This window comes from Canis lupus, chromosome 34 (genome assembly GCF_048164855.1).
Source record: "Canis lupus baileyi chromosome 34, mCanLup2.hap1, whole genome shotgun sequence".
Classification (NCBI taxonomy): Eukaryota; Metazoa; Chordata; class Mammalia; order Carnivora; family Canidae; genus Canis; species Canis lupus.
In genome coordinates this window covers 25,767,185-25,781,059 of record NC_132871.1, presented here as the reverse complement: position 1 = coordinate 25,781,059, position 13,875 = coordinate 25,767,185, and the positions used below count along the sequence as shown (strand labels likewise).

General features: G+C 34.9%; 1 protein-coding gene across 32 annotated transcripts in view; it reads right to left on the bottom strand.

Annotated features, from left to right (window-relative positions):
* Positions 1-307: 307 nt before the first annotated feature.
* BAZ2B (bromodomain adjacent to zinc finger domain 2B) overlaps positions 308-13,875 on the bottom strand; it is a 292,931-nt gene continuing 279,363 nt past the window's right edge. For all 32 annotated transcript variants that reach the window (XM_072811219.1, XM_072811225.1, XM_072811199.1 and 29 more), the window contains 4 exons: positions 12,641-12,787; positions 5,619-5,884; positions 5,218-5,361; positions 308-1,786 (listed from right to left, as the gene is read on the bottom strand). In XM_072811219.1, coding sequence (XP_072667320.1) covers positions 1,633-1,786; positions 5,218-5,361; positions 5,619-5,884; positions 12,641-12,787 — 711 coding nt within the window. In that variant the 3' untranslated portion in view covers positions 308-1,632. The remainder of the gene's footprint in view (positions 1,787-5,217; positions 5,362-5,618; positions 5,885-12,640; positions 12,788-13,875) is intronic.

Here is a 13,875-nt window from a genome sequence, read left to right as displayed (position 1 = left end):
TGGTTACATGTCTACCAATAGAGACATTTCTCATATCAGAACAAGACTTTTAAAATGTATTCTAATATTTTCATATTGAAAATGTAAAAAACAACAACAACAACAACAACAAAATGTGGTCCAGAGAGGCTCAGGTACTAATGAAAGGCACAACACTTGACTTAAAACCACCCTCTTCCATCCCGCTCAATGTTCATTGAACTACCGTCTGCCTCTCCACCTTTAGGATTTTGTAAAAATCAAATTTAAATTAACTATCTTTTTGAAAAGAATATATATTCAGGTTCATTAAGAAAAACTAAAAAACTAGTTTGTAAAAGTCTTTTATTGTATCCGTGCCACACATAGTAGTGAAAAATAACACTCCTAAAAAAAAGAATGCTACCTTTTCCACAACATTTTATTTTAAATAAAATTTCAAGTACTCTTACATACGTACAAAAAAAAATCTGATCTATTTGCCTCCAACAGGCCACCACAACACACAGTAGATAAAACACAGTGGTTACAAATGTCTTTTAAATTTATTTCTGAGGCAAGGCAAATGGGAAGGAAATGTTTCTATGAAAAAATACTGTGTGTGTAGGAAATTGTCACAATTTTATTCCACATGGATACAAATGATTATACTTTAATTTAGGCCCTGGTGGCTTAAAATTATATAACAAAATAGAAAAATGGAAAACTAATATCCCCTACACCCTGTTTCAAAGGCAGGCACTACCAAGATCAAGGAGACGCCACAGTGTTGGTAGAGGATAATTACTGTACAAGCTGTATAGCTATAATTACCTTCAGACTAAAATAAAATGCTACAGTTCTTCTAAGGCATAAACAATAATGTCTCCAAACAATATATACACATAATACATATTTAAAACAAGACTTAATATAAACAATAATGAACAGTATATACATGTCAATTTTTCTTCACTGTCTTGAAATACAATTTAACTACACAAGTGATGCAGCAACATATATATATATACACACATATATATAAATGTACTTGTAACTCTACAGTAAAGTTTATTTTTGGTGCTTTTATAGCACATCAGTGTAAACAGTTTAACTTGGCTTTGTTTTATATTTTAAAACATTCCTTGTTGTATTTTCAAGATTTAAAGCAATTTTCTAGTTCTTCCTTTTCACAGAAAACGAAGATTCTGGATGTGGTTTAATCATAAATAATTCATAAAATTAAATACATTCACTAAAAAATAAACTACAAAGTAAAAAAATGAAAAATAGATATTTATTGAGAGGGAAAGGAGAACCATTTCCCACATTAGAGCTCTGGTGTTGAATATTCAGTGCGATTTGATATATTTTAATTGCTATTGCACTATAACACCCTTTCCTTTGAAAATTCTTTGGGTGTGCTTCCCTGTTCTACCTAAATTAGCTGATAAATCACACAAACCAATAACCAAGGGCCTTGGTTGTTGTAGGAGTGAAGCCTTTAAAAATGGTATCATTCTTCTGATACTTCTTTTTTTTTTTTGTGATACTTATTTTAAGGAAAAAAAAGTCATTATGTATGTGCCTTGCACATTTATGTAAATACAGTTCACATTGCTGGTCTCATTTGTCCTTGTTTAAAAGGAAAAAAAGAGAGAGATTATTATAACTTCAGCTCACTTTGAAAATATCTGTCCACTTTTTTTCAAAATACTTCCTCATACTGTGGCCAGCTCTGCCTATATCAGAATCATCTTCATTAAATGTTTCACAGTTGTCAAAAACAAGCCTGACATCTACAGCAAAGGTTTCAAGGTTTGGATATCTGAAAGAAAACACATGATTTAGAGGTTGTTTTTATACAATGGCTTTGCTTTATAAACAAAGAGGTAATTAAAAGGTAAAATGAAAAGTAAAACTGAAAAAAAAAAGATAACTACATTTAAATTGACATAAAACATATACTCTCTTAAACACAAACATTTAAAAAATTGCATGTGTTCTGACCCATGTAGGATTTAAAAAGATTAAATGGAAAAAATACATTTCTCTGAAGATCAAGATATATTTCAACTAACTAGCATTTTCTTCACATCCAATTTCCTTTGACTGTACATAATTCTCTGTCCCAGGACTCATCCCACTTGACTGGTTTATTAGTTCCTCTGATCAGTTGTGGTACCCTATCATCCACATTCAAAAATATTTAGTCACAGTAGAAATAACATAAATGCTTCCTATGCACTATAAACATTACACTTGCCCTCTAGCTTTTACTTCCCAGGATAAACTGCTCTGTGTTAAATCTCCATTTCCCATTTCTGTTCTTTTCTCTTCAAATGTGCACTTTTGCTCGAGCAAAAGTATCATACTCGAGTATCATAATCCAAAACAAGCAAAAAAAAAAAAAAGTGCTATAAGTGCTATCCCTTTATCAGAGATAACATTATGGAGACCTGTCTTTCCGTAAGAAGCACTGTGGCTTCAGTGCTTTTTTGGTGTAATAAGCCCAAACCTTTTTCTCTGTAAAAACGTGGAGAACAGAAAGATGAATGAATCTGCCTAAACTCACTGATAAAAGGAATGGTTTGTTTCAAGCCAACTCAAGACAAACCAATATAGTTTAAAAGAGGTCTTTTAGAAATTTAAATTAATTATAACTTATGGTAAGCTAAATAGTAAGTAATTTATGTATTAGAAATATCCTTGAGGTACACACTGAAGCTCTGAGATCTGGTAAAAGTGGAATTATTTCTTTGATGGGATACCCTGTATAGTCTTCTACTCCTCCCCACTTCCCTCTACTATGTGCAATAATAAAATAACATTTCTCTATCTGTAATGAGCTCACAAAATTAATTCAGATCTTATATAACCTCACTTCCCTGTTCTGGGAATTATTTTTTAAAGAGGGGAATTCATATAACATAAAGTTACCCATTTTAAGGTAGACAATTCAGTAGCATTTAGTGCTTTCATAGTATTTACTATTACCAACCTCTGTCTACTTGGCAAAACACTGCCATTGCCCCAAAAGGAAACCCTGTATCCATTAAGCTGTTGCTCCCCATTCTTCCTTGTTCCATCCCTGGCAACCACCAATCCATCTATCATTCTCTATGGATTTGCCTATTCTGAAAGTTTAATATAAATGGAATCATATAACATGTGTGGGAATAATTTTTATAAAATATTTAAAAGTTACTTTGAGAAATATTTCTTTTTAGACTGTTCCTTCTTATAAGAAAAGGTTAATGACTAATGCTGGGGAGACTAGAATCCAGGACAGAATTCCAGGTGAAACAAATACTATTCCCACAGTTGATGGGACCCAGAAAGATTCATTAAAGTAAGTACTTCCTCCCCTCTATTCTATAAATTTCTAGTTTAAACATTTGAAATATTGTTTATGAGTTTTGGTTCCAACTTATTAGTTTGGGTTTAATCAAACAACTTGAAGTGCGATGAGCTCGAATCGACTAAGTTTTGCTTCCCACAGAATTGGCACCACAAACAAGATCATATAGAACTGCTTCCCTCTCTCTGCTGCTTCGCTGTGACTTCCACCATTCACTGGGACTCATTCTCAAAAGGGAATGCCAATGTTTGGTAACGTCTAAGCTCTGTGTTAGTGTTTATCTTGGGGATTCTGAGGTTAGGTTCATATCCCATCCAGGAACAAGTAAAGCCTTTCTGTGTAAGTCTTTGTCCAGGCCATGTTGATAATAAAGCATTATGCTACTCACTTAAACATGTTTGTTTTGATAGAAAAAAAAAGCAAAAGCAAAAGAACTAGTTCATATCTAGACAGCAGCTATTGCTTTTTGGTTCACATTAGAACCAGTACTTTTAATGGTTCTAAATGTTTTCTGAGTTTGGGTAGGTCCCTTCTATAATTAAAAAAAAAAAAAAAAAAAAAAGCAAAACAAAACAGACATAATCTTTTGAAAAACTGATATTTCAGGCTCCAAAGAAAGAAATAGGTCATTTGGTCAGTTTCTCAAATCTTTTTTTTTTTAAATTTTTTAAAGATTATTTATTTATTTATTAGAGACAGAGACAGAGAGGGACAGAGAGGGACAGAGAGAGAGAGAGAGAGAGAGAGAGAGAGGCAGAAGGAGAAGCAGGCCCCACGTAGGGCTCCCTGCGTGGGGACTTGATCCTGGGTCTCTAGGATCACGCCCTGGGCTGAAGGCAGTGCTAAACCGCTAAGCCACCTGGGCTGCCCAGTTTCTCAAATCTTTGATATGATGTGAGAAGAACAGTGATCATTATGAGTTAAATTCTATTTGACTCTTACAAACTGAATGTAAATTATGGAGCACAGTGATTTTCACCAAAAGAACACCCAGGAGGAGCTAAATAACATACTGAATTATAATGGTAATCATAATAGCAACAATAATAATGTAACTAGAATTTATTTCATAGTTATTCTTTCAATGTAAAACTCCTTCTTTCTCCATATTTTTTGTGTCTTTGCCGGTCACAAAAAATTACGGTCACAGGGTACTTTAAGCTAAACCACAAGGAATAAGGGGAGCAGAGAATGGAGAAGGGAACATATACAGCTCAGCTCCCCGCCATTCAAATGAGGAATGCTTTTGTGTGGGCTTATTTTGCAAGTGAACAGCCTCATTTTTCGGGCTCCAAAATGCGCCAATGTTCAGAACCAAACAAATTCCATTAAGAACTGCTACTCTGGGGAGCTTGAGGTGATCTAACAAATATTAACTGTGGCCAGGAAGTCACTTTACTCTTCAGGTAGGATCACAAAGAGTTTTCTTCCACATTTAATAAATACATTTTTCATATTCTCCAACAACATATAATACAACGTTTAATATTTAAAATTTCCAATGAACTTTTATCTCTACATTGTAATGATCTGGAAATATTAGTCAATCTTTGTTAAATCCACATGAGATACTATCAATATTCCATTGATGTACAATGCAACCTCCAACTTGTTATTTACTTACTTTGGGGCGCTTCCCTGTTACTTTTCTTTACCTCTCAGGCTGGGTTTGGTGGCCTTCCAATGTCAAAAGCAGCTTTATCACACTGCTTTTTAATTATCTAAACAATTTTAATGGACTTGTCTTCCATACCATACTACCGTAAACACACACACACACACACACACACAGCCTCTCCAAAGGCAGGCCCTTTAATTAATATATTTTTGGCTCACTAGAAGAGTACCCAAAACATATTAAGCATTCAATAAGTACTGAACTGAAATGATTTACTTACTGTCCACTACTTAATTTCTCTCTAATTGTGGAAAAATCCATAGGCTTCTTAATAACTTTCTTATAACCAGGAACAAGTTTCAAGTTTACAGGAAGTAGAAAAGGCCATGCATCCTCATGAGTTTCCATTTCAGTAAGGATCATACTAAAAAAAAATAATGTTTGAAATAAGTATCTGTGTTTTAGAATTATCAATTTTTATTAAAAACGTAGTTTTTATAATCTCTTTGTAAGTAGAAACAATACAAATTAATTTAAAAGGATGAAATACATTTATTTATACCATAGAGTTTACATTTTCCTATTTATGTAAATTGTCAAAAAGTAACGTTTAATAGTGTAGAAAGTTTCTAAACAAATGAAATGTTGTAAGTATATTGTATGTGTAAACTGAAATAATACCTGCAAAGAGCGAGGTCTTTGGAGTCATCTCTTTTAGGTTTCTTAACAGAAGTAAAACTTTCCTGTTTTGACAAGTTAACAGAAGTGTTTTCTTCCATTTTTCTTTTTTTCAGGTCTTTGTTTCCTCTTTTTAGTGAGCTATTTGTAGATGCAGAGTCCTCATCTTCAGTATCCCCTGTTAAAGTTACTTTCTTGCCTTTCTTTGACTCATTGGTCTTTTTTCCTTTGACTTGAAGTTTTTTGATTTTTAAAGTTTGACCACTTGCCTTAATTAAAAAAAAAGTAAATGAGTTTTATAAGAAAATAACCGTCTACAGACCTTCAATTATTTTAAATTATGAAAGTCTGACAGGACAAAGAATATTATCTCTGATTTACAGGTTGTTTTATTTTTAAGAGATATCTATGAATTTGTTCTCCCATAACATAGGTTAAAATCTAATACAGCATGAAAAATCTATCTTAAGAACTCCTAAAACTTGGGACGCCTGGGTGACTTAGCAGTTGAGCATCTGCCTTTTGTTCTATATGATCCCAGATTCCTGGGATTGAGTCCCACATGGGGATCCCTGCATGGAGCCTGCTTCTCCCTCTGCCTGTATCTCTGCCTCTCTTTCTGTATCTCTCATGGATAAAAAAATAAAATCTTAAAAAAAAAAAAAGAACTCCTAAAACTTGAAGCTACTGATCTCATGCTAATTTACCTTTGGCACTACAGAATTTTGCAGTATTCCTTTAATCTAGGTCACTAACCAAATGAGTTTAAAGGTAAAAAGAACTATCTTTTAGAACACAATTAAGAAAAGTGAAAGTTAAAACAGAGAGCTTATTAATAAGATAGTTGAAAAGGTAAGTGAAAAGCTAGGCCAGGGGCATCTGGGTGGCCCAGTGGTTGAGCATCTGCCTTTGGTTCGGGTCATGATCCCAGGGTCCTGGGATCAAGTTCCACATTGGGCTCCCTGCAGGTAGCCTGCTTCTCCCTCTGCCTATGTCTCTGCCTCTCTTTCTGTGCCTTTCATGAATAAATAAAATCTTTTTAAAAATAAAAAGCTAGGCCAAAACATGAAAACATGTACTAGCTCACAAAATATAAAAGTCATCAAATAAAGAAGTCCTTTATAAGTGATTAAATCTACTGGAAATTTATTTGTTTGTTTTTGTTAAGAGAAAAAGCATTTGCTATAAAAAGAGAGTTCTAAATTGTGGTTCCCAGGTGTGAACAAAGCAATGGTGAAAAATCAGAGAGAGAGAAAAATAGATGTCTGCTTTTGAGAAAAACAATAAAGACACAGTATAAGAGAGATCATAGTTAAGGATATGAATTCTAGCCATGGCTCTGTCAGTAACCAGCTATGGAATTTATACCAAAAAATACCCATGAGGCCTTGTTTTCTCATCTGTAAAATAAGAAAGATAAGCCACACAACTGGTAAGGTCATTCTAACTCTAAAGGTACATAAAAAAAAAAAAAAATCTCAGTGTAGCCTTACCCAATGTACGTAGAACTTGCAGACAGCACACTGATATCACAATGAGCTCCCCCACCCCCATTTAGAAATAGGGAAATAAGTCCGTATTTTGAGAGTTAAATGTTAAATACAATAGATCAGGGAGGAGAGATATGCAGTCACTGGTAATGAAAGTTTTTGTTTTGATTTTCCAGAATAGTGCTAACCCTCTTTTAAAACCATTTCTTGGGACACCTGGGTGGCTCAGTGGTTGAGCATCTGCCTTCGGCTCAGGGCATGATCCTGGAGTCCGGGGATCAAGTCCCACATTGGGTTCCCTATGTGGAGCCTGCTTCTCCCTCTGCCTATGTCTCTGCCTCTCTCTCTCTGTGTCTCTCATGAAAAAATAAATAAAATCTTTAAAAACAAAAAATAAGAATAAAAAACAATTTCTTCTTGGGGTGCAGTTGGTTGAGCTCCTGACTCTTGGTTTCAGCTGTGGTCATGGTCTCAGGGTCCTTGAGATCCAGCCCTGCTTTGGGGTCCATGTCAGGCTGTGCCCTCAATGTGGAGTCTGCTTAGGACTCTCTCTGCCCCTCCTCCCATGTGCACATGGGCTCATGCTCTCTCTCTAAAGTAAATAAATACATCTTTCAAAAAAAAATTATCTCTTCTCTTAAGCACACTGTTAAAAAATCTTAGATCACAGAGTCAGATATTTGGTCCAGACACAATCTAAAGTTGGCTATATTCTTGAAATAGATTTGGCTAAAAACGTTTCTTTGGAGTATTTCATATTAATTTCTTTGAGGATTTCATAAACTTTTCTAGTAATACTTTTAAATAATTGCCTATAAGCAATTAAAATTATTTGGCTCTTTATTGGGATGTTACAAGTATAGTTGAGGAGATATTTTAATTGCCCGAAATAAGTCACACTATAAATGTGATGCCTTCCTCATATCATATCAAAGAACCACTATCTCTTGTCACTAATTAAAATAATTAAAATGGGGCAGCCCGGGTGGCGCAGCGGTTTGGTGCCACCTGCAGCTCAGGGTGTGATCCTGGAGACCCAGGATCAAGTCCCACATCGGGTTCCTTGCATGGAGCCTGCTTCTCCCTCTGCCTGTGTCTTTGCCTCTGTCTCTCTCTCTCTCTCTGTGTCTCTCATGAATAAATAAGATCTTTTAAAAAAATAATTAAAATGTCTTACTAAGTTTCTTTTCCATTTAGTTTATTTTTATTCACTAATATCTGATATTCTGAGTTTTCGTATTATACTAAGCTTCTAGCTCAAGTCATAAGAGAAAGAGAATGCTTAATGAAGAAAAAGCCCATTTATGAAGATTAGGTTAGACTGAAGAATTATGTTATTTAAAAAGAACAAAATTTCATGAATAAGGGGCCAAAACTTCTAGTTCCTTATGTGAACTAAATTGTTACTTGGGATCATTTTCTAACAAACTCATAAGAACATGAAATTTTTCAGAATCAAAAGAATTTCGTGTTTCAAAAAGATGATGACGTTTATATATTTACTAACTAATGTTTATCAGCTTGCCTCATTACATGTACACATACCCATACTTATTTTTAGAGACTTTTATTTTTTAGGAAATCTCTACACCCGTTGTGGCACTTGAACTCACAACCTCGAGATCAAGAGTCACATGCTCCACTGACTGAGCCAGCTAGATGCCCCCACATACACATTCTTTTAAAAGCAAGCTTTTATACAGTTACTCTGTTACCTGAATTACTTTGTTCTGGGACAGAGATGCCCCACTCCCTACCCTTTTTCTCCATCTTGTCAGAACCCAAATTCAAAGAGGAACTTCAGTACATCTAAAGCAGAACCTATCAGATTACACATACAGATGCACATTTCTGTTGTTTGTATATTTACATATCAGAAGTATGTGACCTGGTGGCTCACAGGGGTAAACAGCCCACAGAACATGTTGCTGTTTGGCTCATATAATGCTTGTAAAAATTCTAAGTTTGTTGCCAACATTAAACATTTGGGCAGATACCCATAAAAATCTATAATCCTGAAATACTGGTAGATCCTGGAACATTGGGCCCACATGTCTACATGACAACAACTGACTAGAGCTAAGTAATGATGTTGTATTTAGATTGGGGCATGACTTTCCATTTTGCTACAGTCTCAACTCTTTTTGTGTCATTTGCCTGGCTTTTGTAGGTATTGGAGTTTGAAACCTCAAGTGTGTGTGTGTGTGTGTGTATGTATAAATATGTATGCGTGTGCATATATATATGCATATATATATGCACACGCATACATACATGTCCTTTTGAGTTTATGATCCTGTGAGATATATATAAAACAAATAAATCTATAAATTTAATAAATATATATAAATATAATAAAGTATATGTATATATATATTGGCATGCACATACATATACACAGAGTAAAAATACTTAATCACAATGCTATATGCATAAATAACCATTTGAGAACAAGATATTATAAAAACTGATTTAACTGGAAAGATAGTTTAAAAACATCAACTTTAAAAATCTTTATATACCAAAATCAAACGTTTAATATTTCTTATTGTTATAAGAAATGCTACATCTAATTCACTACATTTAAAAAACAAAGAGGGCAGAGGCTTAGAAATCTGCATCACATAGAAGCACTTGGATTAGATCAGAGATCTTACATCTTCTGGTCCACTCCTTGAATGACTGATAGGCAGAATCTTAACTTGAGCAAATTTACTGAAAACAAAACCTGCTATAGTCTACCAGATGATAATTCAAGAATCAACATACCAATTTGTTACTAATTCATAAAGCATTGGAGGAAATTTCTATAACTTGACAGTTAAGCTAAAAGATAATTTATGTACAATAAGTGAAAATTACTACTGAATTATACTTAACTAGATATGACAAAATAAGTAATGAAAAATTAAAAATTATTAGTGAATATAATGCCATGTGGGACCCTCTGCTATCTTGTAAATATAAATATATTATAAAAATAAAATGTAAATAATAAAAATCACATATATAATAAAGCATTAATATACATATCACAGAACTCTAAAGTCATAAAAACTCTCATATACCTGACCATATTTGATCTTTAAAAATCTTTACAAATTAGGGGTACCTGGGTGGCTCAGTCAGTTGAGCTTTTGAGTTTTGATTTCAGCTGAGGTCATGATCTCGGGGTCCTGGGATCGAGCAATGTGCTGGGCTCTGTGCTCAGCCAGGAGCCTGCTTTCCCTCTCCTTTGGTCCCTACGCCTGCATGCATGTGCGCCCGTGTCCTCTCTCCTTCTCTCTCTCAAATAAATAAATAAATAAAATCTTAAAAAAACCTCTCTACAAATTAGATACTATCCCATCTTACAGATAACTCTGAAGCTAAGAAAGTGCTCCAATGTTAGAGATTGGGGAGGTAAGAATAACCAGCAAAAGGACTGAAAAAGAGCAAAGGCAGAAGGCCAGCCAGGTAAGTATGGTATCCTGGAAGTCAAGTAGAAACAGTTTCTTTCTTTCTTTTTTTAAGATTTTATTTATTCATGAGAGACACACAGAACAAGGCAGAGACACAGGCAGAGGGAGAAGCAGGCTCCCTTGGGGGAGCCCGATGCGGAACTTGATCCCAGGACCCCAGGATCACGACCAGAGCCAAAGGCAGATGCTCAATGACTGAGCTACCCAGGTGTTCTGAAACAGGATTTCAAGGAGACAGAATGCTCCACTGTATCAAATATACCTACTAGGTTAGATGAGGCCTACGCACAGATCACTGAATTAAGCAATGTGGAAGTCATTTGTGATTATGATAAGAGCAATTTTGGAGAAGCTATGGAGGTGAAAATCTGACTGGAGTAAATTCAAGAGTGATTTGGAAGAGAAAAATCAGAGAACCAAAACAGAAAACTTTCCATGAGTTCTTCTGTAACGGGAAGGGGAGAAATAGGGGAAGTGAATCAAGAAAGAAGTGAGCCCAGAAGATGGTTTTTGTTTAGTTCTCTCAAGATGGAAGGAATAGTAGCATGTTAGTGGGTTGACAAGAAGGACTCAGGGGAGGAGGAGACACTGATGGTGCAGGAGAAGAAGAACTGTTGGAATCAGACTCCTAAAAAGGTAAGAGGGGGTGGGTTGTGAGTCACAAGTAGGGGAAACTGAGTTTGTCAGAGCCACTAGCAATTCATGCCAACAGGAGAGAAGGTAGAGTATGTGAGCACAGACACAGGAAGGATAGTGGATGTGGTGGCAAATTCTTGTAATATTTTCTTCTGGTGGCTTCTATTTTCACAGGGAAATGGGAGTAAGGTCATCAGCTGAGAATAAGGATGGAGGAGACAGAGTTGGAGATAAATCATCAGGCACCATTAAAGGTCCTCTTAATACCTCAAATTTAAAGGGCTGGGTGTTTTCTCCAACCACAGTTAGATATAAAAGTATAGGTGTTGAGAAGTCAAGAACAGAGGATAAGGGATAAAGGTGGATGCATGATTATGATAATGAAATGCTGACACATTACAAGTGAGGTTAGGAGAAAAGAAAGAAAGGACATGAAGGGGTAGAGGGACAGTGAGAAGGTGTTCAGATAAATGGATTAGAGGTCAGAGAATTGGAGTTAGAGCGTGAAAGAGGCTAGACTGAAAAGAAAGGAGGCAGTAAATAGATGGATGTTTGGAATTTAGTTTGTGGAGACGTGGCAGTTACTGGTAATGATTAATGGTAATTATTGGCCAAGACATTAAGCATGGAAGGGAGTGACTGAGTTAGGGAACACCTAACAGACTCTGGCCCTCAATACCTACTGACACTTTCACACTTCCTACTCCTTACTTTCTATTATCATATTGCTTCTCTTTAATCAATCAATATGAGTGTCCACAGGTTTCTAATTTAAGTGTGACCAGAAAGTGACCTAAAATACATATATCCTATTGCCATCTCTCCGAGCAATTTAAGTCCTAGGTATATACCCAAAAGAAGTAGAGACACCTATTCATATAAAAACTTGTGTATGAATGTTTCACAGAAGTATTCATATTATTCATAATAGCCAAAATATGGAAACAACCCAAATGTCTATCAACTGAAGAATGGATAAACAAAATGTGGTACATCCAAATAATGGAATATCACTGGACTATAAAAAGGAAGTACTAATACATGCTGGAATGTGAATGAACCTGAAAACATTGTGCTAAGTGAAAGAAGTCAGGTACAAAAGGCAGTATATTGTATGATTCCATTTGTATGTAATGGCCAGAATAGGCAAATCCATGGAGATAGAAAGTAGACTAATGGTTGCCAAAGGCAAGGGGAGACAGGGGGAACAGGGAGTGGCTTATATTGGGCACAGAGACTCTTTGTTGGGGTCATGAAAAGTGCTATAGAATTAAATGGTGGTGATAGTTGTACAGCTTTGTGACTACTGTGCAACCACTGAGTTGTACACTTTAAAAAGGTGATTTTTATGGCCTATGAATTGTATCTTGAAAAAATCCCCACACAACTCTGCATTTTCACTGGGCAATTAAAACATTTAGTGTTAGATCAGTCTCACCTTAGCAATGCAAGCTGGACAAAACCAGTCCCCATCTGGTATAGTGGTAATCTTGGGTCTATGGCAGTATGTGTGACAGCCTTTGTCACAGCCATCACAAAGGAGAAGCAGTTCTTCATTATCCCCCTTTCGACAGATCTGGCAATACTATAATACATGAGAAATCATTTAAAATTAGCTCTCTGCCATGAAGAATCGTTATTCGGATAGTAAACACACCGTAAGTCCTGATTTTTATTAGTAACAAACATTCCGCTTGCTAACAAATATACAGTAGCCATACAAATCTATGTATCTCTCATTACACAGATATGGACCACATGACGGGGTGAGCAGTTCAGTTGGGGTAAATGCACATTTCAAGTACACTGCAGAGAACAAAGCTAGAGGTTGAATGCCTGCACACACTTCAGAAGCATGTACACATTAACATATGAAATAATTAACGTGACATTAGAGCACATAAAGCAATGAATAGCTTTAATACATGGTGTTTTAATTTTTTAATGTATTTCATCTTTTGCTTATCTTAGCATCCTCATGATATCCTGAGAAAGAAATAAGTAAGAGTTAGAGTAAATTTTTAAGATCAAAATCAGGAAACTTGTATTAGTATCAAAATTATATATAATAATAAAAAGATGACCTTATATTTTGGCTAAATTATCCATCTACTTTTTGTGATTGATTAAAAAATGTGTCCAAACCAGGAAACTTTGGAATTCAACCCAAATCAAACATGTGTCACAAGTGCAGAAAATGAATCCTACAAAATGATTTCTAAGGAGAAAAAAAAATTGGTAACAAATTAAATCAAAGAATTTAATTGATCATGATTTATTTTGTAGAACTAAAAACAAAAGTATTTCTTCTCTGTGAAAAAGTTTCTAGTATCATTAAGAACTTCAAAATCTGTAAGGAGATCCCCCCACCATGCATACATAGTCTGTATAATAAGTTTCACAAAGGGAAAGAAGCAAAGTTAGAAAAGAAAAACTGTCAAGACGACTTTAAAAAATGGTAAATACTAACACTGTGTTTTGACAATTAGTTTATACTCTTAGTCACAGTAGAGAATGTCTTGTAATCATTTCAAAAATAAAAACATTTAAACTATAAATCATTTATGCTAATTTAAAGCTATATATTTATATTCTTAAAAACAATGGCTTAACTGTTCAAACTTAATTTTTTAAAACTTTCAATACAACATTAAATCTTAATCTAGGGAAGTC